Source organism: Neolamprologus brichardi, chromosome 16 (assembly GCF_056152115.1).
Source record: "Neolamprologus brichardi isolate AB-2024 chromosome 16, ASM5615211v1, whole genome shotgun sequence".
In the NCBI taxonomy this organism is placed as follows: domain Eukaryota; kingdom Metazoa; phylum Chordata; class Actinopteri; order Cichliformes; family Cichlidae; genus Neolamprologus; species Neolamprologus brichardi.
In genome coordinates this window covers 5748913-5775738 of record NC_142119.1, presented here as the reverse complement: position 1 = coordinate 5775738, position 26826 = coordinate 5748913, and the positions used below count along the sequence as shown (strand labels likewise).

The window sequence follows — 26826 nt, the reverse complement described above, 5'->3', positions numbered from 1 at the left end:
CGGAGGAACATGGGGCACCCTGAGTGTACAGGCTTCAGCGAGGAGGTGGTTCAGACTTTTTTTCCTCCTTCTCTTCTCACTGCATGTCAAGAACAGACAGCCAGCAGGAGAGAGTGTGCCGACAGACATCTGCAGACTTCTCACCAGGTCACACACCTCAGGCTTTCTTAGTCTTATCCACTACTTTGTTATTGGAAGCTTTTAAAATTCTAATTTGTTATTGACTGGTAATTGAGAGCCATTGTTTTTGGGGCAAAGACGAGAAAGAGGGTCGCCATTGTTGCCACAGAGAGGCACACTGGCACGAGACTGAATGGACTTGTAAAGGACTCATACTTCTGCACGCGGTGCTGAAGTGTTTTCTGGACTCTGGCTCATTAGGCTGCGAGCTGATGTGTTAAAAAGAACCTTGATCATGTAAATGAGATGATAGGCGTGAGAAGCAGATCAGTACGGCGTGCTGTAGCGTGTCAGGTGCTGTTTCCAAACATGGCAATAAGGCCGGTTGTCATCTGTCATCTGTTGTGTTTATTTATTTGTAATTATTTCTTATTTATGACAAAAACACTCATGGAAACAGCTTTACAAAATATCATCATGTAATTGTTTGCAGCTTGGAGAATGCAGTGATTTTCAGGCTTTCTGTGCATTTAAAGTTACTTCATCCCGTGTAAATGTGTGATCTTTCTTTCCAGACAAGTGCAGCACCATCAGTGGAGCAATTTTGTGTAGCTGTGACACTGATCTCTACTTAAAGGCAACACATTACCTACATTTTCCACTGTGGCCTTCATGCACAGTTCAAGCCTGAACATTAAAACCATTCAAAGACAACGAGAATAACATCGCTGGTGTCATTACAGGGTAATGGTCTGCTGGGAAACCTCGGGCCCTGACAGTCATTTTGACACACACTGTAACACAAGTGCAAACTGAGCAGGGCCAGACAAGCAGCCTTGAAACTGACATGCTGGTTGGGTGTTAAACCCAATCAAATTTGTGATTCTCACTTCACTGTCCAACAGATGAGCTTTGCTTTGGTCCAACACACAGCCAACCCTTTCTGTCTTACAGTGCAGCATTATGGCACCATTATCAGGCTGTAGCACACCATGTGATGATGGTGCTCGGCTTTCCTCTCAGCAGTCCGCAGATGCCGCTCCAGGTGTAGCTAGATGTGTAAAACAGGCGAAGGGAGTCAACAACACACCCATTTTTCTTTTGCTCAGGCAATTTTAGTGCCAGTAATGGAGCCCATAGGAAACCATTACAAAGCAGCCCGGTTATGACAGCTTATGGATGATGTGTAGCTGAATTTCTGTTGTGGGAATTTTGGTCACAGTCAATTAAAAAGAAGTCCCCAGTTGTTCTGTTAGACCGGTGAGATTCAAACCTTCACGTGGAAACGTCATTCACGGCATTTCTCTCTTCATGGAACGAGATGTGTGGAGCATAAATAATGCCGCGTCAGAGAAACCGTCCTGCTAGATAGCTTATTCTGTTAGGGAAGTATTCCAGTCATGTGAGTCACATTTGTGTGCGGTGCACCTGCTGGACAATGCAAATGCATCCAAAAGCCTTGAATATTCGCCTGTGAAGAACAAGATTTGATAAAACAGAGAAGAAGAGTATAAATGAGCCCGTGACCTTTTGTAGTCGTACTGATAAGTCACCTTTGTTACCACTCTGCTGTTCGGTGACCCCTGGGTCCCTCTAGTGGTATTAGTTAACTAATTATTTCCCCTTTTTGGTGTCCTGTGTGTGTTTTTCTTTATTTTTTCACATTTTGTCTTTAGTGACATCATCTCCAAGGTTCCACTGTAACCTAAATATTGAGATAAAAAGGACTAAAAGCACTAAAAAGTTATACAGTGCATATTAAAAACAGATGAAATGTGTGCCAAATTAAATCAGATGAATACAAACAATCTTCCATATAAATTAAAGAAGCATAAGTGGGGTAATATTATCTGTAGAAATATCATTAAATAATGATAAATATGTCTCTTTAAGAGCTTAAAAATGTTTATAAAATGTAAATAAAAGAATTGAACCTAATCACTGTGTGACAGCCACAATGAAGAATCTGAGCTTGTTTTGTTAAAATGTGAAATTCTCACTTTGTGTAGTTATTTATGAACTTTCTTCAAAATACATAAGGAACTGGCTTATCCCCGTTAAGTGACGCCGTGCTGCATTTTCAAATGATTGCACTTGGAGATCATCAAAAACAGCTCAGAATACCATTCGGATGAGATATGATTCAGCCAAGCGGAAAATTTTAGTGGCCAGAATGAGTAACGTTCTTCCACTCTGTGGGCTGCATCGGACGTCTTCTCTTTTTTTGCACTGAGGTCGTTTATTGATTTAACATCCGGCAGTCTTACACTGACAAACACTGCGAGGCCATTCTGCCATCAGCCGGCAGGTGTGTTTATCATGTTAGTGTAACTGTGGAGTCTGGGTTGTGCGCTTGTAAATACAATCAGTACATCGCATCCTGCTGGAATAATGCAGGTGTTTGTGTGAAAGACGCTCTGCAACAGCTCTGTCCAAAGGTCACAAATCAGGGAGAACAGAAAAGACGGACGCGTTCTGAAAGTGGCCTTTTTGTTTGACATCCATCCGTTTTCTTACTTGTTTATCCAATTCAGGATTGTTTGACATACAGTCAATCGTACTTTACGTGTGGCTAAAAAAGTAGATCAAAATTTATACAAAAAAAACAACAACATAAAAGAAATTCTTTCCTGCAACAACAGCTTGGACGTCTCATTTTGAAAGAAGTGGAAAGAGGGGGGAAAGTAAGCTATAGCATGCACTGAGTCAGGCTTGGGGATGACTTTATACACCACATAAAGACATAAATGTCAAGCTTCTGTCTTGAAATGTTTACATGTTTATTTGCTTTCGGGGCATTCCTTTTTTCCTGTCCTTTTTTATTTCTTTTTGTATTAATTACTGTTTAATATTAGAGGGAAAGCTCCAACAATCACACACGGGGAGTGAAAAGATGGAAGTGGAGAAAAAGCGCTCAGTGCATGATGGGAAGTCCCCTCGCAGTTGGAGCCTATTGCAGCCTAACTAATGGGTGGTTCAGGGTCACCTGGTCCAAGGCTTATACACAGCCCACATGTTACTCCTACAGAAGCTCCTCGGTCATGAAAAAACAATCCCACGAAGCTCCTGCGGCACAGTTTTTTGTGCTGATGTTAATGTCAGAGGTTTGGATCTGTGCAGTTATTGAGTCAGCAGGAGACTTAAGCATCATGTGGCTCAGCACTTGATGACTCTGTAACAATATGTGGTCTGCCACTTTGTGGCTGAGGTTTTGTGGTCCTTAAACCCTTTCACTTTGCAATAGTATGACTTACAGTTGATCTATCTAGAAGGGAAGAAATTTCATAAAGTGACTTATTGTAATGTGGCATGCTATTATGGTGCCACACTCCAATTCAGTGGGCTGCTTAAAACAACCCATTCTTTCACTAATGCTTGTAAAGGCACGCTGCATAGCCAGGTGCTTGATTTTATGCACATGTGGCAATGGGACTGAAAATCACCTGAATTCAAAGACTAAGAGTTGTAACATAATACTTTTGTCTATAAGAGTTATCACTCAGGAACCTTTGAAGCCTAATCTTAAAACTAGAGAGGGCGCCTGTCTCCTAAATCCAAACTGGGAGCTGGATCTACAGGAGAGCCTCTGCCTCCCATCCTACTTTCAGAAACAAGGAACCACTAATAAGCCCGCAGTCTCTACTGGGATAACATGTTACTACGAGGTCTTCAAGTTATGATGTGAGGAGAAAGATTTTAGTAGGGCACTCTTTCTAGCTGCTGACAGTACTTTATCTGACGTGTTTTGTATTAACTCAGGATTTCAGGAAGCTTTTAAAACAGCCTCATAATAAGCAGTTGCAATCATCCAGCCTAGGAGTCATTTTTTCTGCATCACTCTGACATGGGATGTTTCTAATTTTAGATATTGCTCAGATGAAAGAAAACAGTTGCTCAAAGACTTATCCTGGTCAGCTGTTCCCATTTTACTAATGAAACTCTAGCAGAAAAAGAAGGTAGAATAGACGTAATACGGTGTAAAAATAACCACACGTGTTACTTAGATGAGGAACCATAGACTGTATGTAAGAGATGGACAGCGGGGGGACTCTTGTAGTGGGAAGAGGTCTTTGGGAAAATAACCCTCGGGTCTTTTGTTTCATGGCCTCAGGAGACGTTTTCATGATACGCTTATGATCTCAATCGCTAGTTTCAAGTTTAAGTAAACATAACATGATGTTCAATTCATGCTATGAGTATCCAGTAGGAGGATAAAGCAGGGGATGTTTCAGAGCACGCCTACTTTGTGACTTACAGTCCCTACAATATGAGCGCCAACCCTAATAATGTACGCTTTCTGTGAGCTAAGATAGAGAAAGTAAAACAAAAGCGTTCAGTTTGATGTAGATAAATAAATAAATAAATATGACATCTAAGAACATCTGGGTTATTCTGCTAATTTAAAACCCGCTAATGTAATCCCACCCTATTACTCCACCATCAACAACTTCTATAAGCCAAACATCCGTCTGTCTCCAACTAAAATGCTGACGCCTCGGAAGCACCAGCACCGTGAGGGTCCAGTGTGTTGGCACTTTAATAGCTGTGAAACTTTGGCTAAATACCTCACCTGCTTTCCTCATTACAGCTCCTCTTCACAGTCCTGCCCTTCATGCTTCAGCGCTTTCATCCTCAGAGTGCGTGAAGGAAAAATGTGGTGTCATCTTTACAATGTGTCCCAGGGGCCCGAATTCAAGGGCCCTGAACGGGGGGGGCGCAAAACAGCCGATCATTACATTTCACACAGCCAGTGAACTATTCCACTTTTGACGATCACTTTTTAATCATTCAAGCATCCCTCTGGCTGATGCAGAAGGACCCTGAGGGCAGGCCTGCTTGCCCCTGCTGTCAGATTTATCTGTGAAATACAAATGAAAAGGTAGATAAAGATGAGCTGTAGGAATTCTGCATTAGCTTTGCTCACGTGTAAAAGATTTATTGTCCTTGAGGATCAGCTCTAATGCAGAGCGTTGGTCACACAGGTGACGCTGAGCGGCAGCAGGCTGTAAACGCCACCCTCGTGTTGACATCCACCCAGCTTGTCCAAGCCCAATCAGCAGATCAAACAACACTGTTTGCTCAACCTTAATGCACTGCCTCCCCCAAAACTCACTGTAGCCTAGCCCAGCTGGCTGACACATCGCACTGCAAACTTGGGCCAACCATCGTGCTAACCTTGGCACTAGGGTCACAAGTGCAGCTCTAATTATTCTATGTTATTTGTGCAGGAGGCTGCCCCATCATCACCCGAGTGCACGGCCTTTCTGTCATTTGTTCAGCAAATTTACTCTGACCTGATCACCGCGACCCACCCCCTTTCCCTTCTCTCTGGCCTGGTTAAAGTTTAGATTCTGGAAGTTGTACATGCATAATGAATATAATTGTGTTATGGCCAACATAATTGCTCTGGCAACTCTGTTTTTTGTAACTGTCAAGTCAATGAGCTGCATTTGAGTTGAGTGTGGCTGAACTTAGGGACCGTTACTTTGTGCCAAGAGCGTTCTCTTATTGGACAAAACTGATAAAATAAACAGCCTATCCATCTGAGCCCCCCTCCCACAACCAATCTGTGTATACATATATAAATACAAAGCTCAGGTGGTAGAGCAGGTCAGCCATTAATCACTGGGTTCAACAACTAGCCGAGTCCTCAAACCACACACCGAACCACAAATCTATCCTCTTGCCTGCATGGAGAAAAAACGCGAGTCACTTTAGACAAAAAGCATCTGTGAAACTCTCTTTTATTTTTAAATTATTTATATTTCTCAGCTTAAATTTGACTGACAGCGTTTTGGAACCAGGGTACCTTACCTAACAGATACAGCATGCACCATGTGACTATAGATCATGATTTCTTTTCTTAAGGCAGCTCTCCCATAGGGTGTAAAGCCGCTGAGAGCTGCACTTCAAAGCTTGGCTTTTTCATCGGATGGCCATAATTCTGCAGGGCAGCCAGGCAGAGTCAGGTACTGCGCGCACAGGTTTTGGTGTGGGTGTGGGCTGATGGTGTGTATACGTATAGGCGTGTATTTGTGTCTGTATAGGACAGGGGTTATTCTGCTCTATTTCCCCTTCCACCTCCAGATATCAAAGCAAACTCTAACAGTGGGGGTCTCTGGCATCCCGGGCCCCTTTCCACCCAGGAGACAAAGCATCGAGCAGCGAGTCTGCATCGTATTAAACAAAGTCTAAATGCTTCAAGCTGTTACACACTCCCCAGTGAAACCTTTATGAAAGGGCCCCTAATGCGATTTCAGAAACACCTTGTCATCAGCCCCGGGGCCGAGGAATGGCGCAGTGTGGATGTATGAATGAATGGGTTCTGGGCGTTACTGAGGACTCGCTCTGTGAGTGCAGGTGACCCTATGGTTTTATAGTCCAATATGTACTCATTGATATTACCTGTTGTTTCATTCACTGTGGAGGCCTCTGCTAAGTGTGGAGTGGAGTCTCGTGCTTTCAAAGAAACGCAAGCCTGTGATTGCACGTTTGGAACAATGTATCCCTAAAGAAATGTTTTAGCAGGAAAGGCAGCGATGTGGAATTTTCTCTCCTTGATGCTATCGGCCTTTTGAAGTTACAAAACATGTCTTGTTGGTTTTCTAAATGTATTTGCATTCATTCGACCTTAAATAAGGACTTTGAGTAAGTATGACGCGCGAGTTCTTATTCAGAGCTGACTTGTGAGTCATATTTTCACAACTTACTGGAAGAGAACTGCGCAATAAAACAGACATTCATGGTTTTTTTCTCAAACTCTGGAAACAGACACGCTTTTACAAAACAGCAGCGGCAGAGATGGCTAACATTTGTTTTCTGTTTTGTTCCAATACTAATCAGCGGTGATCACTCACGTTCTTTTTGTCAATAGATAGCACTGACCTTTTGGAAATGTTGTACTCTTCTTTTTGCTTGTAGTCTTCACAGCCTGTTCGGAGAAGATTCCTTGTCGTTAGGTGCTTTGTGGCAGGGTTGGATTCCTGTATAGATATGTAAAGGATTCCTCCAGTGGAAGCAGTGGTGCTACAAGTAGCTTTAAAAGCGATTGCACTCCTGTTAATAGACACCGTACTCTGTGCAATGAAAAGCAGCTGGGCCTTCCTCTGCTGATCTCTGGTTCATCTTGAATCACTTTCTGGCACACCCGCACGCGCAGATCCACACATGTTAAGTGCACATATAAAGGGGCAAATGTGGATGCACTGATGCATGCCGTAATCAGGTGATAATGTAGACTGTACACGACTTTGCATGCAGGCCAAAGCTAGTTCCTCTTTCCAAGATCATTTGGGGTGAGACTTCACGAGTGTCTGGGGATGGCGGGATAGTGGTGAAGTCAAAGGTAACCAATTCTGTCAGACACACAGCAAAACTTCACTCATCGCAGCCTCTAACAAATCATTTGTTTCCTGACTTTCCTCACACATCCGTGACCCTCCACGTCAGATCAAAGTCTTCTGTGAATCATCACACATCCGTACATTTGGCCTCTTTGTTTGCCATTTCATCTCTTTTCTTTCTTTTTCTTTTGAAACTGCTTTTTGTCTCTCAACACCTCTCACTCTCACTCCTCATCTCTGTCTTTTTCTGTTTATGAGGCGGTGCATGCAGCAGGGATGCATTTCTCGCTGCAGTGACAGCAGAAAGGCTCTGCGCTTATTAAGGCCTTGCCCTCGGCTCATGTGGAGCTGGTCTTAAAGGTGTCAGACGAGACAGAAGTACGTCATCCTGCTACGCTGAGTTACGGCCCAAGCTCACCTTTGATCTGAGAGGCAAGTCATCCCTCTCTCTTCCCCCTGTCTCACTTCATTTTACAGTATTTGGCTGTTTTTATCTTCCAAGAGCCAACAGCCTCTCTCGATGTCATTGAACACTGGGTGAGATGTATTTGAATTATGAATAAAGAAACAACACATGGGAACTAAACTACCTCAGCAGCACATCAAGTTAAAGGTTTTTTGATTAGCTGAATTATTTTTACTCTGTTAGTGTGAAAAGTGTTTTTGCAAGCTTTGCTTGACTTTTGAGTGGGCACTTGCTTAGCATTGCCTAGAGCGCACAGTGGGTGGAAAAGTGTCAGCTAAGGTCCCATTCTTCTTCTTTTGGTGAAGTGTGTGTGTGTGTGTGTGTGTGTGTGTGTGTGTGTGTGTGTGTGTGTGTGTGTGTGTGTGTGTGTGTGTGTGTGTGTGTGTGTGTGTGTGTGTGTGTGTGGTTGAGAAGCCTACCTCATAGTTACTGCACAGGATCAGTCTCATACTTTGCAAGTCAACCCTTCTCCCAGGGGCCTCCTGCAGCCTAGCCAGGGAGCAGAAGGTCAGAGGTCATAATTGGGGGAAAGCGTGTGCAATTTTGTGCACGCTCCTTCAGGTGCATGTTCCCTCTTTCATACTTGCTCTTGTGCATATTCGAGCATTGCTTTCATATTTGCATGTGTGAAACATTTCCTTCTTCGTGTAGAAGCTGTGAAGGAGGCCAGTAAACTGTGTAACCACACTTGGACCTACCCCGGGGCATGCCACGGTCTGAATTAATGCATCTGGCACTACGTAAAAGTAGAGTGACACTAACCATTACCGGTGACGCCTAAAACACAAAGCACACTCGGTTCGCATAAGCAACACCAAGTTCTCAGGAGTTTAACGTTTGCTTACTTCATACTTCAAACTCCACGGCTCCTCGTGCCACTGACATCAAATTCAAACCGAGCATGTAATTTAACACAGAACAATAAATATTTTCAGTTCTGAAATATCAGTGCCTTTGTACTATTTCAATTAATAGAAATCTTAAATAATGGGCAAATCATTACATTCTGTTTTTATTAACACGCCTAACAGTCGAGCTGCTGTAACGTGATTATTTTCACACTTTGTGTGTGTGTAAATTAGCTAAATTGCCTGTTAATGATGTCATTCTTGGACCAGTTTGATTTTTGTTGGATTTACATTAGCAGTTAAATTTCTGTTTCTTTAATAAATACATGAATATCATGCAATACCGGTTATAAACATAGCCCCTGCTGCAAAAAAGTAAAATATACACGCTCTCGTTCATTAATCTTCATTAGGAAATGTTTTGTTTTATCTTCAACACGGTCTTATTACTAGTCCAATTTCCTGTAACTAAGTGAAAGTTATCCCCAAGAGTCGAATAAAATGCATTTGATTAAAATAGAACATCTTATTTCATCCGACTATCATATTTTTTTGTCCGATCTCTTTTTTCAGTAACAATAAAATAACTGGTTATTTTTTGGTGCTTTATGGAGTTGAAATGCTCTCCAGTCAGAAACTGATAACAAAGAAGTTAAAGAAATCTCCAGAGGTCACAGTCAGCTGATTTGGGCAAACTGAGATTTTGGCAGTGGATAAATTCAGCTCTATAATATGAGCCACCTGTGCGCCGCTCTGTGTAGGGAAAACGCGACGTGACAGATGAAGAGGTGGGCCGCTGACAAAACGCATGGAAAACCGTTCATTTGAGGTATCGGCAGAAACCGGAGAGCTCGATGGTTAGTTTAAGCCTCCTTCCTGTTTGACTTCCACATTATAGGAGCTGCGAGTGCGCACAGACTTGATTCGGTTAAATATCAAGCGGATATATTTCCACTGGTCCGAGGAGTCTGTGCGTAAATCGCCCTCCGCGGTGCGCATACTTTACACTGGCGTTAAAACTCTTTTTTTACGGTACACGGAAGGTTTGTATGGCTGTAAAAGGCCTCGCAGGGAGCGACTGTGGCACAAAGCCTTCACTCTCCAAGAACAAATGGATTTTATACTGCAGTTAATTTGATAGTTTTATTGACCCCAAAGGCTCTGGCTCATGTTTTACTTTAATTCAAATCCAGCGACCTTTTAAGAAATCTGGAAAATATTTTTATGAGGAAAGATTGTTTTTATTATTGTTATTATCATTATTATTATTAAACTTTAACTTTAAGATGTAAACTAACTATAGATATATGTCAAAAATATTATTGCAAATATTCCAAGAAAAACGAGACAATTTTTTTCTTTTTTATTAAATTATTTTTTGTTAAATTATGAGTCATTTCATCATCTCAGTAAAAATAGTGAATGTAATTTTCTTCCACGTAAAGAAACTGTACTTTTTTTTCCTTCTAAGGACCACCGATGCTAAAAAGGGAAAAGAAAATAAGAGCAGCGTAAGTCGGTCATCCCTGGCCTCTGACAGTAAATACGAGTCTTGTTTAAGTCTTCTATGATACACGAAACCATGACTGGTCCCTCCCGCTTGCTGAACACCAAGGCGCAGACTAGCTCCCCCTCCGCACCTCAAAACCCCTCCCCGTTCACTCTTAAACCTATTTAGCATCTGACGCCGGGATACCGTTTCCAAAAATATTGTAAGGAAAAAACTTCCTGCACGAGGAGAATCGTGCCAACCGCCACTTTGACAATAGTTCCTTCCAAAGTAAGAAGCGCAGAGACCCATCTCGAAATTATTCCCCTCAGCTTCAAGGATATCTATACAATTTTTGTAACCACGGCTTCAAAGGTGGACAGCGTGTTTTCCTCTCTATCTCTGCATTTCTTCAAGAAAGAAATGGAAGAGGGCTCCAGTTCTCCGGTTTCCCCTGTGGATAGTCTGGTGACCAGCGAGGAGGAGCTGGACAGACAGCAGAAAAGGTTCGCGAGGAAGAGGAGGCACAGCAAAAAGTCCAGCGACGACAGCAGCGGCAGCAGCCCGGGTCCGGTGAAACGGGGGAAGAAGCCGAGTCCGAGCAGCACTCAGTCGTTCGAGGAGCTGCAGAACCAGCGGGTCCTGGCCAACGTCCGGGAGAGGCAACGGACTCAGTCTCTGAACGAGGCCTTTGCGTCTTTGCGCAAAATTATCCCCACACTGCCGTCGGACAAACTCAGCAAGATACAGACGCTGAAGCTGGCCTCCAGATACATCGACTTTCTCTGTCAGGTGCTGCAGAGCGACGAGATGGACAGCAAGATGTCCAGTTGCAGTTACGTAGCGCACGAAAGACTCAGTTATGCGTTCTCTGTGTGGAGGATGGAGGGCGCTTGGTCTATGTCAGCATCTCACTAGCACCCACAGACCGTCACTTCCAATGCCAAAGCGGTGGGTAGCACGAAGCCCGGAAAGAAAAAAGTCGATGATGTCAGTGTTTACAGCAGGAAAAAGAAGTAATAACGATGAAGGGCTCATTTGTAAAGGCGCCGCTGTAGGCAGATATAACGCCTTATGGTAAAACGGTTATGAAACGCATTATGGGAGTCATCCCCCAAATTCTGTTTATTTTCACTTTGAACTTTACTTAAAAAAAGAGTCGTTATCAGGTGACGACTTGACCACGTGTCTGGAGGGAAACTGTAGCCAGATGTGTAGGTGACGGGCATCAGTGCATCAAACGTGTCCCCATCGGTTTTTTTAATGTTCAAACTTTAAGCACGAGGCCGCAGCATCTTTTAAACCCTGCCTGTCCGCGCGCAAACTCTCGGGAACAGTATAATCCATGATATCAATTTGATGTTCCGAGACTGGAGCGAAGCAGAGGGCTCGTTCGGGATGTGAAAAATTGGATCGTGTTTATTTGAAGGATCAGGCGGAGGAATGAATACAAATAATAGTTGCGGAACGTGTTTACATGCCAGGCATTAAGAAGGTGCCACATCTGCTGCTCTCTTCTATTTATTGCCAAAAAATTAGTTTTTTGTTTTTTTTTAACTTTTGTAGTCCCTCTTATAAGGACTCTAGTTTTTATTTTTCTTAAAAGGGCCAAGACGCAGCTGTAGTGCCACTACGGGTAATTTATATCCACAACAGAGCGCCTTCCTGTGTGGAGACCGCAGGAATGGGCAGCTCCTGCGGCTGGACGGGGAAGTTCAGGCCAGTGCAAGACAACAAAAACAGAGCCCGCATTAACACGCAGGCTCGTTACTTTCTTCGGGCTTGCTTTGCTCCCTGATCTGGTGGACTGGTTACTCTACAGCTGACCTGCAGCTGGGACAGATGGCACTGTTTTTGGAGGTTTTACTTTTAATTTGAGCTTTTTAAAAAAGAAATAGCAAAAGGGTATTAAAGAGGGAGTAACAGTGACTCTATTAGTGATGTCAGTAATCAGGAATGCGTCTTGTTTTAGTCGCTTTAACCTTCATTTAAATATCCGACAGGGCTCAGGGCCCGATGTGAAGCTCGAAGCCTGTCCGGTCCTGACTGCTCCTCGGAGCTCCTCTGATTCTGATATCAGGCTCTTCATCGTGATTTGCTTTAAATTTGAAGGCGCATCCGCGACATGCTGGCTAGATTCAAAATATTCCGATGTGTGGCTTGATAGCGTTAAAAAGGCAGAGTTAAACCCGCGCTGGGGTTTCTCACGGGCTTCAGGTTTATCCAAAAGATAGTTGGAATGAAAAGTAACAACAAACATTTTTTAATTTAGCAGCAAAATGAATAATTCACACCGGGCTGTGGACACACTGCGGGGCCTTTCAAAACAAACTGCGACCTTGGTGAGCCGCGTGATTTATTTCAATAATAACTCGGGGCTTAACTTTGCTCCGAGGAATTGGATTTTATTGTTTCAGGCTTGTCCACTAACGCCGAATTTACTCAGGTGCTTTAAAACCGAAGCCCAGAATAAAAGCTGCTGTGGAAGTACATTCGCATTCAAAACCACGCTTATTCCCTGCCTCCATGTGGTTTTACTCAGCTCCGTGGCTAATAATTGATTCATTCATTAGTTCGCACGTGCTAATTGAGCCCTTAAATGCGTAAAATACGCCAGATGTCCTCCCCCAGAAAAGCCAGAGCCGATAGATAGCCTGTCACTGTCCGCACACGTGATCCCTCCTGATCAATAACATCTCCCCCACATTTCTTTCTCCCTGTTTCTTTTGCAGACTGTTAACTTCTACAAAGTATGAAGACCACAGGGATTATTGAAGAACCCATGGACCTCAAAGGCATGGCGCAGAGACGTAATGCGAGCCACAACTACAAACTCTCTGGGAGTGAGTGTGGATGTCGACCCATCGCACTGCTTCTGATCGTCCGGAGCAGTTTGTGGAAGAGAGAGCGGGGGAAGCAGGAAAAGAGCCAGAGCCCTGTGATGTGTGTGTAGGCCTAAAAGATGTTACAGCGAATAGCTCGGATTCACGGCCTGTATTCCACCAAAGCCATCCTGTAATCGTTTTTAGAAGTAAATATATTTTTGTGTTTTGTTTTGTTTTTTAAAGACTAAACCAAATTATAAATATATATAAATAAATGCATATTGTAAATACTTGTGTAAGTACGCCTATAGCCTGTAAAGGGACCAATGCAATTTAGATTTTTTTTTTCGCTGCATGGATTTAGTTCATCGACTTTCTTTAGCAAGTCTCCATCCAAACTCCGTCCAGTGTACATTTTTTTGTTTTGTTTTGCTTATTTATTAAAACACGTATTTTTTGAAAGAAATACGTTTCGGTTTTTTTATTCGAGTTATATATTTTAGGCTAGAACATGTAGTTCTGCTGATTAAATTCAAATAAAAATACATCAAAGAAATAAATATAAAATTAAAAAATATATATTGAGCCAATTTTTTAGATGGGCGTAAAAGAAAAAGACTCCCATGTAAACCACATTTTTTCCCTCTTTCTCCGCTGGGTGTGAGAACGTGCCCCTCCTCTTGTTATGGAAAGAAAACACCGAGAAAAAAAACAGACCATAAAATAATACAGCTTCATTAACAGTGCAGGAAACTCGAGCCAGTTTCAAACTGGGTCATATAAAATGTTTGTACGCTTAAATAACGAGTAATCATTTCAAATGGCGATGCCTTTGTGCTTCCTAACGAGCAGGGAGCCCCCAAAAAACCACAGATAAGGACAATAACTCTGCCTGTAGTATTAAAAAAATACCCAAAGACCCCACCTAAATGACTGAAGAAATTCCTTTGAATCTCCGCTCAGTCAATACATCCAAACTGTTTACATGTCGTTTTCCCAGACGTGGTTAGATGCAATCTAAACACTAAAAGGACCCCATTGTTAACGTGGGGCTGTTAGTGTAAATGGATGGCTGACTCTTTGTGGCTATTTCAGCTGTGTACAGTGCACTGTGGGTCTGCTGCTGGAATAACTGGGTAGCCTAATTTTATCAACCAGTAAAACAAACGCCTGCTCCCTGGTTTAAATACAACACTTTCAAATTACTTTTTCCCGCACTGAACCGCCGGTTTCTCAGGTGAAGAGCTGTATAAAGAATCAGCGATCTTCACTGAGCTGGTCTTATAAAATACTTGTGTTACTAAATATTTAACCCTCTACATGAGTGATGCTGAGTCTGATTTTTCTTATGGTCTTTGAACGCGGCCTCAATTAGGAACCACCTGCAGCCACCGTGGCTTTATCCTCCTGTAGGTTTGTGAATATGGTAATGCGGCACTCTGCCGTCAAACACTTTTACTAAAAATAAAAGTGACGAGTATGTGGCAGTGTGAGGAGTCTGTGCAGCAGGGAGCTTCTTTTATTTTGAAAATCAAGCGCTTTCCATCACTTAGAAACCGAGAGTGACCTATATTTATTTCAACCTTTTAAAATAGATTGATTTATATGATAAAGACGGTGGGACCAGTCCCAGTCTTACTGCTCGAGGAATGGCACGACCCTCCCTGCATGAAGGGTAAGGATTGAATTTACACATGCTATACCTGAGCCGCATGGCAGCCAAAACACACTCACTGGAGTTTCTGTATAATAACAAGGAAATATTCCTGTGAGCTCTAACTAATTAATCTCTAAGAGTTTAAGCAATAATAGCCAGAATCCTTTTCTAAATCTTTCACAATGTTTCAAAAAAAATATGAACAGACGCCACAGTGTGCAGTCACTTTTGGCATGGTGGTCTTGGACGTTGTTGTGCAGCCCTTCCTACCAAGGCCGGCTTATCCATAGGAGCCCGTTTGATACCTGCTCATTATCCCGGGCCCTCACAGCTGAGCAGCACAGAATCACCCGGGGCCACCGCTCCAGTGGTGCGAGAGATCCAGATGTTTCCCGTAAAATCAGACGGAAAAAGCTACAAAACTTTAATTTGCACTAAAAAAACGGAATAAAGTAAAGGTTTACACTCTGTGTGCCTCAAACGGTATTCTGTGTTCGTCTGGTTAAGTTAAAAAAAAAAAAATCAAAGGTTAACCTTTTACCACTTTGGGTGATGTTGGCTTAACTCTCTCTCTCTCTGTGTGTGTGTGTGTGTGTATGTATTTGTTTGTATGTGTTTGCTGGCAAGGCTGGAAGTCAGCTGTGTAGGCTGCCACCGAGGGAATACACAAAGCATTAGTCAGGCTTCAAATATGCCTCAAAGGTTTGAGCCATATCTGATTTTTCTCTTTGGTTCCCCTGTTGTGAAGGTTTACTTTATCAAGTTAAGACTGATGAAACGGGTGATTAAAAAGGTATTCTTGCTAAGAAATTAAACTACTTTGAGCAAGACAGCTCTTTATTATTCAGTATTTTATGCATACACTGGCTTCACTACAGGAGAAAAATGCTTCATGCAAACACAACAAAAGCTGCAAACAAGCCACATAAAGATCCTCCATCTGTCATATAACAAATAAAAATGAAACTGCAGGCGTTTCTTTCTGTGTTTATATGAACCGGTGCTGACATTATGGACATCTTCACTAACAAAGCAATAAACTGCTGTGTATAAGGTAAATGAACAGAAGTTCAAATGCGAGGAGAGAGTGTGTGATAGTTTGAGAGTTCAGAGAAACCTGGCAGAGACTGTCGAGGCTGCCCTGAAAAAAACAGAAGATTCTGGCATTTTTCTTAAGCTCGTCTCCACCTTTCCTTCATTCCATCATTTATTCAGGCGCCCTGAGATCCTACACAGAAGCATGTGCCTGCATTACTGTCATATCTCAGGCTCATATTCTTAAATATGAGGATTTTATTTCTTCAAAGAAGGTGGAAACTCAATATTTTAGATTTTTCTTAAGCAGCTTTATGCCTCTTACAGTCACCACACGTCGTCACTCACAGTCAGCTCCTTCCTCTTCATCATGCATCTGTTGATTGCTGATTACACTAACAGAAAGGGTTTGGTGTATGGGATAGTTTGTAATGACTGACCTCTGATCGTTGAATTCCACCAGCAAACCCTTTTTTCCCTCAGTCTGCTTCGATCCTGACCTACAGCCTCAAACTTAACAGACTTTACACGACACTGCTGAGGTACATCCTCCATTAATCCTACATTAAAGGGCGTGGCACTCTAAAGCACTCCTAAGTATCCTCGTAACCCCGATTTTGTGTGTCTGTCATCGGCCCTATAAAAAGAAAAGTTCACTGCATGCACACAGTTCAGGTCTCATACCTACTCTCTGTCATCTCTGTGCTTATCAAAGGGTTTCCTGCATTTTACAGCTCTGAGTCGTAGTGTGCACATCATCCCCACACTGCTGCCCTTCACTGCGTGTCTCTTTGGGGTATTTTTCCCCACTTTGTGTGACAAACACATCTGCAGTGCAGTTCTGAAAACACTTTTCACTTCTGATTTGTGATGTGCTAAAAAAATTTAAAAAAAGATCTGATGCTGCTGCCACGTGAAAAAAAGACAACGTCTGATCTGTCATGTTGTTTTCGTATCTCTCTGTATGAGATTACTGTTGTTATAAAAACAGTGAAGGCAATCACACTGAGTTCTGGAAAGCAGAGAGACCAAATTCCAAATTAATGTAGTGGCAGATGCTTTTGTTGAAATCCTCTCTGGGGTATGAAGTGTTATTTAGGAGTCTTTTATGACAGACTGTCAAAACAAAAGCTTTTTTTTTGGAGCATCAATTGATATCAGGTCTGGATTGCATTAAGATATAAATGTGATCAATTAAGCAATAGATAAAGCATAATTGTAGAGCACAAATATGCATGCAGCTGTGGCCTGGACCTGCATTATGTGTGTTTATTATACATAACCTCTGGTGTTCTCTAAAGTCCATCTGACCTCACCTTTTATGCATGCACACAGATATATAAACTGCATCCATTTCTGACTAACACAGCCAACATCTGTTATTGTGCATTTAAATAGTTATTATCCCTTCATAAGATTGAAAAAAAAAAAAAGATTTGTGTGAATCGTCACACCAAGTTAGAAAATATCCAACTTTAGCGTCAGTGATGTCAGCCAATTGCAGCCTTGTTATCAGGTTCAGGCGAAGGACGGCCGGAAGAAAGAAACATTTCTTTAAGGTTTCACTGGTTTTTTTTTTACTCACAAACAAATGCACACAAAAACACATTAGCTATAATAACAGTTGATCAATATTTCTAACTCACCCCACAGTGAGTTCGGCCAGACACCAACAAATCAGTGCTTTTGCTGGTAAACCACAGTTTACAAATATGAATATGTATAATTTCCCTTCACTGTGGCTGTGAGCCAGTAACGAGGTCGATAGCTGCTCACAGACAAAGCAGTAAAATTTGATTTGTCTGCAGGCCGGGGAGGAGACGAGGGTCTGTGTTTGTAGGGTGATGTGCCCCCCCTTCCTTTGCGCATCATTAGCACTAGTGATGACTGCAGGGTCAGCAGGAGTCACCAGGTCATGCCACTTCAGGAGCCAGCCTTCTCGTTTATTTTTCACTACATTCAAGAGAAATGAGAACTAAACAGCTAATATATTCATTCAGTGCATACTCTGAAATATAATTTAAGGCAAAAATAAAATATTTACTCACTGCTTTGAAAACCCAAAAGGAATTTATTGGTGTTTTTTTCCACTCTGCACAGGCACCACTATAAACGCTGAGGTCCATCTGTAGGACACAGCGGTTAAATCCACATCACAGGTCAAGCCGTCTGAAGACCCGGAGACGCCGCTGGTGGCACGGCTTGAAACAAGCAACATTCAGATTCATGATTACGATTACTGTGGAATTAAAAACAATAGACAATAATGTTATTAGTAGCATATCTAGAGAACATTTGTAAATAATAATAACAGCATCAATTTTCTCAGTCACTTCAATTCAATTTTTTATTTATATAGGGCCAAGTCACAACTGTCACTGTAAGGCGCTTTACTATATTTGTAAGATAAAGACCCCACAATTATACAGAGAAGACAAACACAATTAGAAAAAAACCCTATGTGTAAGCATCTAGCAACAGTGGGAAGGAAAAACTTCCTTTTAACAGGAAGAAACCTCCGGCAGAACCAAGCTCAGGGAGGGGCGGGGCCACCGGCTGGTTGGGAGGGAGGGAGACGGGACAAAGACAGGCTGTGGAAGAGCGCCAGAGATTAAAAATGACTAATTATGCAGAAAGGTGTATAAACACACAGTGAGTGAAGAAGCAACAACCAGGGCATCATGGGAATCCCCCAGCAGCAATGACCTAAGTCGGTGTAACTAAGGAAGGGTTCAGGGTGACCTGATCCAGCCTTGACTATACACTTTATGAAAAAGGAAAGTTTTAAACCTAATCTTGAAAGTAGAGGGGGTGTCTTCCAAATCCAAACTGGAAGCTGGTTCCACAGAAGAGATGCCTGAAAGCTGAAGGCTCTGCCTCCAGTTCTCTAGGAACAACAAGTAAGCCCGCAGTCTGAGTGCAAAATACTGTTTTGGGATGATAATGCACTGAGATGGGGTCTAACAATTAAAGACCCTGTATATGAGGAGAAGGGTTTTAAATTGTCCTTCGCCTCCTCCAGAACCACACTGTGCTCAGCCACACCTCAACAACATCTCAGGAACAGCTGAATAACAAACCACAGTGCCCGAGGCATTGATTTGTCCCTCAAAATCCCCAAATACCAAACTAATCAAGCATCTGTGGGATGTGGAAGAACAGCCTGATCCACAGAGTCTCCATCAGACAATCCACAGGACCCAAAGGATCCACTGCTAATGTCCTTGTTATAGACGACCGCAGGACGTCCACAGCGGTCCCGTGGAAATTCCCAGATGGGTTTATGGTTGTTCTGTTGGCAAGAGGCAGACCTACACAACATTAAGCATGTGGTTTTAATGTGGCTGATCACTGAATGTACAGTGTGTGCTGCTGTCCGTCACTGAACTTCGTACTTAGTCCTGAAACCCAAGCTGAGAGTGACCTACTGTTGTTCTGTTTGCAGAACCTTCCAGCCATGTGTGTGTCTGTGTGTCTTTTTTTGATGTCAGCGCACACCGAACAGTAGACTAAACACACACAGTAGCAAGATAAGCAAATGCTGCACAGCTTTTCAAATACACTATGGATCAGAAGTGTCAGCCGGGCTGACGGAACATCCGATGTAGAGAACAGCAAACGGCCACAGGCTCCTCACGTTCACTTCCATTGTTTCCAAAGTCACGCTTGGAATAGAACAAGTCGAGAGAAACTGCTGGATTTGTTCTAATTTTGTGTCTAACATTTCGTCGACCTTTCCTTCTCCAAGACTTCACAGACTTTACTCGACTGGGCCACCTCTGTGATCCCAACGTACATGTTTGTTAGGACCTGTTAAACATAGCTGATGTTTGTGTGCTGAAGATCCAAATTTAATTCTAATGACTCTCTTCTATAATTAGTTTTATTTGTCATCCAAGCAACTGGCCAAAGCCTCATTGCCCATTTGGAGTCACTCGAACCTGCAATTAAAAAGTGCGGCAATGAGCACAGCTGGGAGGATGAGGCCTTTTTTTACGCATACGGGCGGCTGGGTAATGACAGAGCTGACTGATAACGGCTGACGCTGGAGGAAGATGAGCAAGGCAAGAAAGCTGCGGCAGACCAGAATGTCACTGCAGGGAAATGAGAGGGAAACAAAATAAGAGGTGGGGGGGTTCTGACTTTTCAGTTCTTTGTTGTGGAAGAAGAAACCGTCTTGTGGGTTGAGCTTCAGGAGGGGGGAAAGTTCAACTAGCAGGGCTTCACCCGTTCTCTGACCTGACCTGACTTAGAGGCCACGGGGGTTGCGTGTCACTGCATAGCGGGAATACGGTGAACTCAAGGTGAGACGGGCAGTCTGTGTGTGTCACAGGCACGCCATTAGAGCATCTCAAGGCACAGAGGAACCATAAAAGAGCACATTCCCAGCTTTACTGTCGTTGTTTTTAGTAGTAGCGCTTTCAGAGCTCTTTTCAGCATCTCTAAGATGGTAAATATTGTCCCTCACGCCTCAGCTGAATGTCATTTTCTCAACAAACCAGATGTTGTCTTCTCATTTGTCTTTTACACTGCATGGTGCTTCAAACCTGACAAGTCTACAAATCCTGCCGCAGTGGTGTTATTTACACTGTTACTCACTGAATTCAGACTCTGACCGAAAGCACCGTGATGTATATTTATTTGAGGGGAGGAAAGTCGGGATTGGCTTTGTTTGTTTTTGGACTGTTGTCTTAGCGTTAGTTCCACCACCATCAGGGATTCAACGCTGGTTAAGACCTTTGACCTCTCCAAATGGGTGTTTAATCCTGGTCAAAGCTACTGTGGGGCCCTTGTTGCCGTTCTTGCCAATGATGCCCACCTCTGGACGCAAAGGCACACTACCCCAATTTTACACTGAAGGCTGTTTGCAGGAACTGGGGAGCGCAACTTTGAATGTTAACATTTATAAAAACTTGTGTGCCTGCAGAGGGAGCTGTGTGCAGTGTGATAGCTTCTTTAGCTTCAGATTAGCTTTAATTTAGTGTGTCATCTTTCCCAGTGCATCTTTCACTCTCATTATTTTAATTTGTATTATTTACTGTTGTCATTTATATTTTTATCAATTTAAAATTTTTTTTGTTCTTAAAACACTTGCTTTTTTTGATGACTGTGTTTGTGCAGCACTTTGGTCGTCGTTTATAGTGTTTAAATGTGCAATATAAATAAACTGAGTCTGTTTGATGGGCTGTTGGTTGGATTAAAGATTACAAGCTTGAAAGAAAAAACAAATCTGGGGATTTTCGGACCTTTAGCTTCTGTTAGAGCAGAATATCTGACCAAACAGTCTGCAGTCAATATACATCGCAGGAGATTTGGCCAAAAGCATATTCGTTTAACTGGCGAATCTACTGGGATACGCTCCAGGACTGGATAACCAGTTAAGAAAATGGATGCATGGATGGACCATCATCATAAATATTAGCATGAGGTCCAGTTGACTATGACTGGAATTACTGGAGGCGAAGCTTGGCAGATTCAACCATCAGCTACACCCTGCTGTGTTGGCACACCTCTCAGTCAAACCATCCACCCTCCTGATTTTGACCTTGAACAGATCCAGATGGATGAGTTTTATGCACTAGCCTTGGACCTGTGAGCTTTTTAATGCTGTAAAGTCTGATATTTACATTTTAACTATGGTATTGACTCACTTGGAAGTTGCCAGTTGGAAACTGCATGTCTGCAAGGCCAGATCAACCTCATCAGAATATCCTCAGAAACACAAACCTCTCTCAGGCTCCATCTTTTTTGGAAATTTTACCAAGCGTGGCATTCATACGCAATCATATGATATGTTTATGCAGGATTAAACGTATTAGAGCAGTGGGTGTTAACTCTGTCTAGTTTCCAACCATTACCCACCACAACAAACTGCTGCAAAGTAGCGATGGAAGCAGATACGGATATGTTGTTGCGCTCGAACTTTTAAGTGCAATCCCTTTAAATCTCTGTAGTATTTCTTTTATCGCGTATGAGGACACATCCTGAACGTCTGCCTTCATGCTTTTTCTTTGAAATTACAGCAAACAGTAGAAGCATAAAAACACACATTGAGGTTTTTTTTTTTCAAAACAATACTTTATAATGTACATGTCAAAGACAACATGTTAGAGCAAAGGTTCCCGAGAAAAATGTACTATTTTTGTAACAATGGTGGAACAAGTCAAAAACATAACTGATAAAAAAAAAAGATTATGCATTTTATACATATGTAAACCTAGAACTGTTTGTTTCTGAACCACAGTGGTCAAAGAGATAACTGGCTTATTTACTGGAATGGACAACTGTAACAATGACCAGGCGTCTGGATGGAGCCCTTTGATGAGTTCAGACGTGACAGAAAACACAAATATCTTCTGAAAATCCTCCAAAGTCACATCTCGCCTGGTTTGGAAAAACAAAAAAACAAAAAAAACGACAGTCCATTCTGGTCTTATAGTTTACAAAGCATCCCACCAAACAATTTATTTTCTACATAAATACAATAAAATCTATTGTCTGTGCTTGATACTATTTCTTTTTGTGACTTATTCAACTTAAGTCTGCCAGGTTTGATGATTCGTTCGCTACAGGTGAAAGCACAACATGGAAAGCACCCACATTCCTCCATATTAGAAAGAAAAAGAGAAGCAAAGAGATAAAAATAGTTTGGATACAGTGAAAGTCCTTCAGTGCTTGATCCCTTGTGCTGGTGTGTGGCAGGGGACAGACAGACAGACAGGTAATGCATGCAGACAGACGGATCATGCAGGGAGAAAAGAGGAGGAGCTGCATGGGGTCAGACCGGGGCATCTACAGAAACAAGACAGCTCTCAGACCTGTGAAGGTTAAAAAAAAAAGATTTACCTTATAATAAATGGAAATTACACCAAAATGGAATGCTGCTTTTTTCTTTTTGGTTACTGGACATTGTTTTAAGACTAACAGTGAAGACAGATGGCCAGAGTAGCCAGACAGTGCTAGTTTTGGCAGCGTTTGAGAAACGAAAGCATTAAACAGAAGAAAAGCCATGACTGGCACTGTTGTGCAAAGGTTCTGGGAATGTTCTGGGCTGGGTTACTGAAAGGCATCTCTTCAAGTGTGTTAAAATGAGCCGAGATGTCAGCATATCCCAGCTGAGGTCATATTCAGGATAGCCCGATTATATGCATTTTCATATCCCGACTATGAAAGTACGCAAGTATCACACACACAAAGAAGCTGGCCAACATCTACAAAGGAGGAGAAAACAATGTGTGTCTCATAAAAAGGGAATGTACAGAAAAAGCTAAAACATTATAATAAAAGATGCCCTGCTGCAACCAGACCAGAGGTTTTGTTTTGGCAGAATTTACTTGATTTACTTGATTTAATGCAAACTGTATTGGTATAGATATTATCTTTAGAAATTTACTAAAAAAAGATGATGGCGGAAACAATCTACCATATCCATATCTCAACTATAAAAATTACGGAAAAGATTCGAGACTTAAAGACATTAGTGGTGCGTTAGTAAGGAGAGGGAAGATCTCTCTGCTAGATACATTCAGTTAAAATAAGCAAATTTATTTCTTGTACGTCTGATTGAAATTCCCCCCCCAAAAAAAGAAAATCAAACGTGTTTTTTCCTGTTTGTTTTTTTTTAAGGCATCGATACCTCGATCCTGCTTGGCTGTTACTGTGACCAAACTGTGATTTTTAGATACAGAAACATAACTTGCATACCAAAGCTGATGAGACTTCAGCTGTGAACTTGAAAAATGTTAATTTAAATTAAAACTAAGCATACTTGGCCTGATAAGGAAATAAACGTTGATCATACAAAACCATTTGCAAGGCCCGTCGTGGTGATTTAACACAGGGGGGGTAAAGCAATGGCTGTGTTCCAATTCTAATCCGCCCTCGCTATTCTTCCTATTCTTTCAAATACGTCAGATGATAATCTTTAACAAAGAGGAACAAAAAAAAAGACTCAAACTTCTTGAAATACTGACACTTAACAGATGCCAGGCAAGATATGCGCGCAAGAACATCTGCATGAGAAAGAAAAGGTATGGAATCTGACAAATATGTGCATTAAAATGCAAGGCTGAGCAGAGGGTGACTGCACACCTACTGTAACAGTGTTATGGTACCAATGGGGTAACTAATGAAATAAACAAAACAGACAACAAAAAAGTCATTACTGCTGAGAGACAAAAAACAGCCAGAAAGATGCTGCTCAACACATGATCAACAGCAAAAGGTGCCTTCAGTAACTAAGACCCACAGAGAGTATTGTTTTTCAATACCAACTTCGAAAACAAGATCGTAGCATTTTGTAATGTATAGATATATAATATACTCATTTCTTTTTATATATAAATCTACTATGAACAGACAGTAAATACACAATTGTCCATCATTATACAAAGTAGAAACATTTGAATCCCAACGCTCCCGCAAAAACCCTGAACCCAGAAAACGTACTCATGTAACGTCCACTAAAAACAGAGTCTGAACCCTCACCTGCTGTGAAGTATGTCAGCTTTACAACATAACAGAGAAACAGAGAGTGGACAACACGCACAAAACAACAGGAAAATTGTACAAAAATAAGTCACTAGAGCTCAAAAGCAGAAAAAAGCGAAAGAGAGGAAAACAAACCACAAAAATAGTGAATGTGTGTGGCAGGAATACTCAGGAGATCAGTGTCCTATGTACAGTAAATAACAGTAAATACCACAGCACTCCGTTTCCTGTTCACTTAAAAACGACATTAAAGACACGATTAGTTTTTAGGTCAAATAAAGGCAGCAGAAGGTAGTTGCCCAGAGGGCCAAACACAAGCTGGAAGGAAGTTAGCATGTTGATCAGAGGGGCCACTAGTCTCCTAAACTGGGACTGTTTAATTATTAAATTCAACAAACTACTACGACCTAGCTGCTGGCTGTGTGTGTGGTGCAGAGCGACTGGGAGCTATATCATGGGCTTGACTTCAAAAAAGTCAGAGCAGGAAAATTTTACATCTTGTCTTCTAAAATATTACAACATATAAAAATGCTGATTCAAAAAGATTTGATGCTCAGATTAGTAACGAGACCCGGCCTAACGAAACGATTCAGAATCCAGGAGGACAGGCTGAGCTACATGTGCTATTTAAAGCTCAAATATGTGCATTTGAGCCACGGGCTGTCAAAAAGAGGACTGCATTTTATAATGCAGAACACCTAAAAATGTTTGCATACTATTAAAAAAATATAGAGAGAACAGTTTGTGCTTTATTGTATACGAAGAGGCAGAAACATTCACACCTGCCTCGTATCACCTGACATTTGCAAAGCAGATGTTCTCGATCGAAAGGATCGAAAGATGTTAGGCCAGCTCTGAAAGCTCCAGAACACCCCTCTGGAAAATCCCAGGTGGTATGGTCCTTGTCTTAAAGAGAGGGCTGGTTCAACAAATGAGCCCATGTGAGATTAGTTTATTTCCATTCGGCAAATGTCTGAAAAAGTGAGACAAATTCTAATGTAAATACCGACACTGCTCAGTCGTTGTTATATGTGTGGGGCGGTAAGTGGTTATACTCTACAGAGACAATAATCTGTCATGCTTTGGCTTCATTTTTATGTAACTACTACATACGATATAAGTCCAAGTGCTCCAGTAAAGTGCATGCTACGTATATCTTTCTCTGACAAAGAAGAACTGGTGGCTATGTGACTAAACGATACAATTCCAACTCTTAATTTCCTTTTTAAAGGAGCCACCTCCAACTTGTGGCTGGGAACTACCTTCCAAGCTGACACTGAAAATGAGGGGAAAAGGTGGGGGCAGAGACAGTAGGCTGGTTGCAGGGAATTATAGGTAAACATGCCAAAGTCCTTCAGTCTATGTGCCAACAACATGCAGGCAGTGGATGTCTTGCCAGGATAGAAATGTGTGAGGGCTTGGGGAGAAGAGGCCTCAGTCCCAAAACTATTTTTAAGGCAAAACTCTTCCAGTGGAGTTCAAAAAAATTCCACCAAGTTTAGACGGGGTGGGGGGAAAGGCACAAATGTCTTTTACTCTAACAGGTTTGTGACCTTTCTCATCTGTAACCTTCAGCAACATGGAAAACTGACGTTTTTTTCCCTCTCGTTTAGATATCTGGAAAGAGCAAGAACCCATCTTTAGTCCAGAGTAACAATCACAATAGCTATGGTGGTCTTCACGAAAGCGAAGAGATGAAGATAAAGCAGGGACAGAGCAGAATTACATGAAGAGTAGATGACTGTAGGTCCTCTGCATGGTTCTCACTGGCAATCAAAAGTATGTCTTGTCTAGTGTTTTAAAAGCACTGGCACTGGAGGTTGTCATTACGGGATAGCTGAAACAATCGTATATCCAAAAGTCTTTAAGTGCAATGCAATGCATTTATGCTGATTGCTCAGTGCACCGCTGATCAGCAAAAGTGTTGCTCATCTTCAGTGGTCCATTTTTGTAACGATAAAATGCCACAGACGAGTGTGAGTGATCAAAAAGGTCGTGGATGTTTCTTTACATAGGAGCTTCCTCTTCCATTGGTTCCTCTGCAGCCCTGTTAAAAAAAGATAACACTATGAACAAAGGAGAAGTAACAGATGAACTGTTTAAACTAATTAACAACAAATACAACATATAATGTTACAGCAGGAAAAGGCTGCGTTGAAAGAGTCCTGTAAAAGAAAGTTTTCACAGGATTCAGTAGCGTGTTGAAGCAACAACTAAAAGTTATCATTTTCTGTTTGACTTTTTCCTTCTCTCACATCGTGAAGGAATTTTGGCTCACTCTTCTTTGCAGCTTTGCTTCAGTTTTTTTTTAGATTTGCAGTTCATTGATTCATTTATCTCTCACAGCAGCGTTTCAATCACTTTGGACTTTGACTGGGCCACTGCAGCACTTTGATTCTTTTCTTTTTCAGCGATCCCATTGTGCTTGGGATCATTGTTGTGTCCTGGCCCAGTCGGGGCAAAGGTTTTACTGTAGCCTCACATTTAATTCTAACTACAAGATTCCCAATGTCCTCTGACTGAAAAACAAGCTCCCCCACCGTGCTGACACTT

The 26826-nt window shown here is 42.0% G+C and overlaps 2 protein-coding genes across 4 annotated transcripts in view; one reads left to right on the top strand and one right to left on the bottom strand.

Moving 5' to 3' along the window:
• Positions 1-10470: 10470 nt before the first annotated feature.
• Positions 10471-13494, top strand: twist2. Its single transcript, XM_006793685.3, has 2 exons — positions 10471-11217; positions 12999-13494. The coding sequence occupies exon 1, from the start codon at positions 10690-10692 to the stop codon at positions 11182-11184; it is 495 nt and encodes a 164-aa protein (XP_006793748.1). The 5' UTR covers positions 10471-10689; the 3' UTR covers positions 11185-11217; positions 12999-13494.
• An 8345-nt stretch (positions 13495-21839) lies between these two features.
• Positions 21840-26826, bottom strand: part of hdac4 (histone deacetylase 4) — a 117435-nt gene continuing 112448 nt past the window's right edge. For all 3 annotated transcript variants that reach the window (XM_087830234.1, XM_006793686.3, XM_006793687.3), the window contains one exon: positions 21840-26320. In XM_087830234.1, the coding sequence (XP_087686360.1) occupies positions 26281-26320 (40 nt within the window). In that variant the 3' untranslated portion in view covers positions 21840-26280. The remainder of the gene's footprint in view (positions 26321-26826) is intronic.

Coding starts and splice junctions, on each gene's coding strand:
- twist2 (XM_006793685.3), top strand. CDS start 10,690: ATGGAAGAGGGCTCCAGTTCTCCGGTTTCCCCTGTGGATAGTCTGGTG.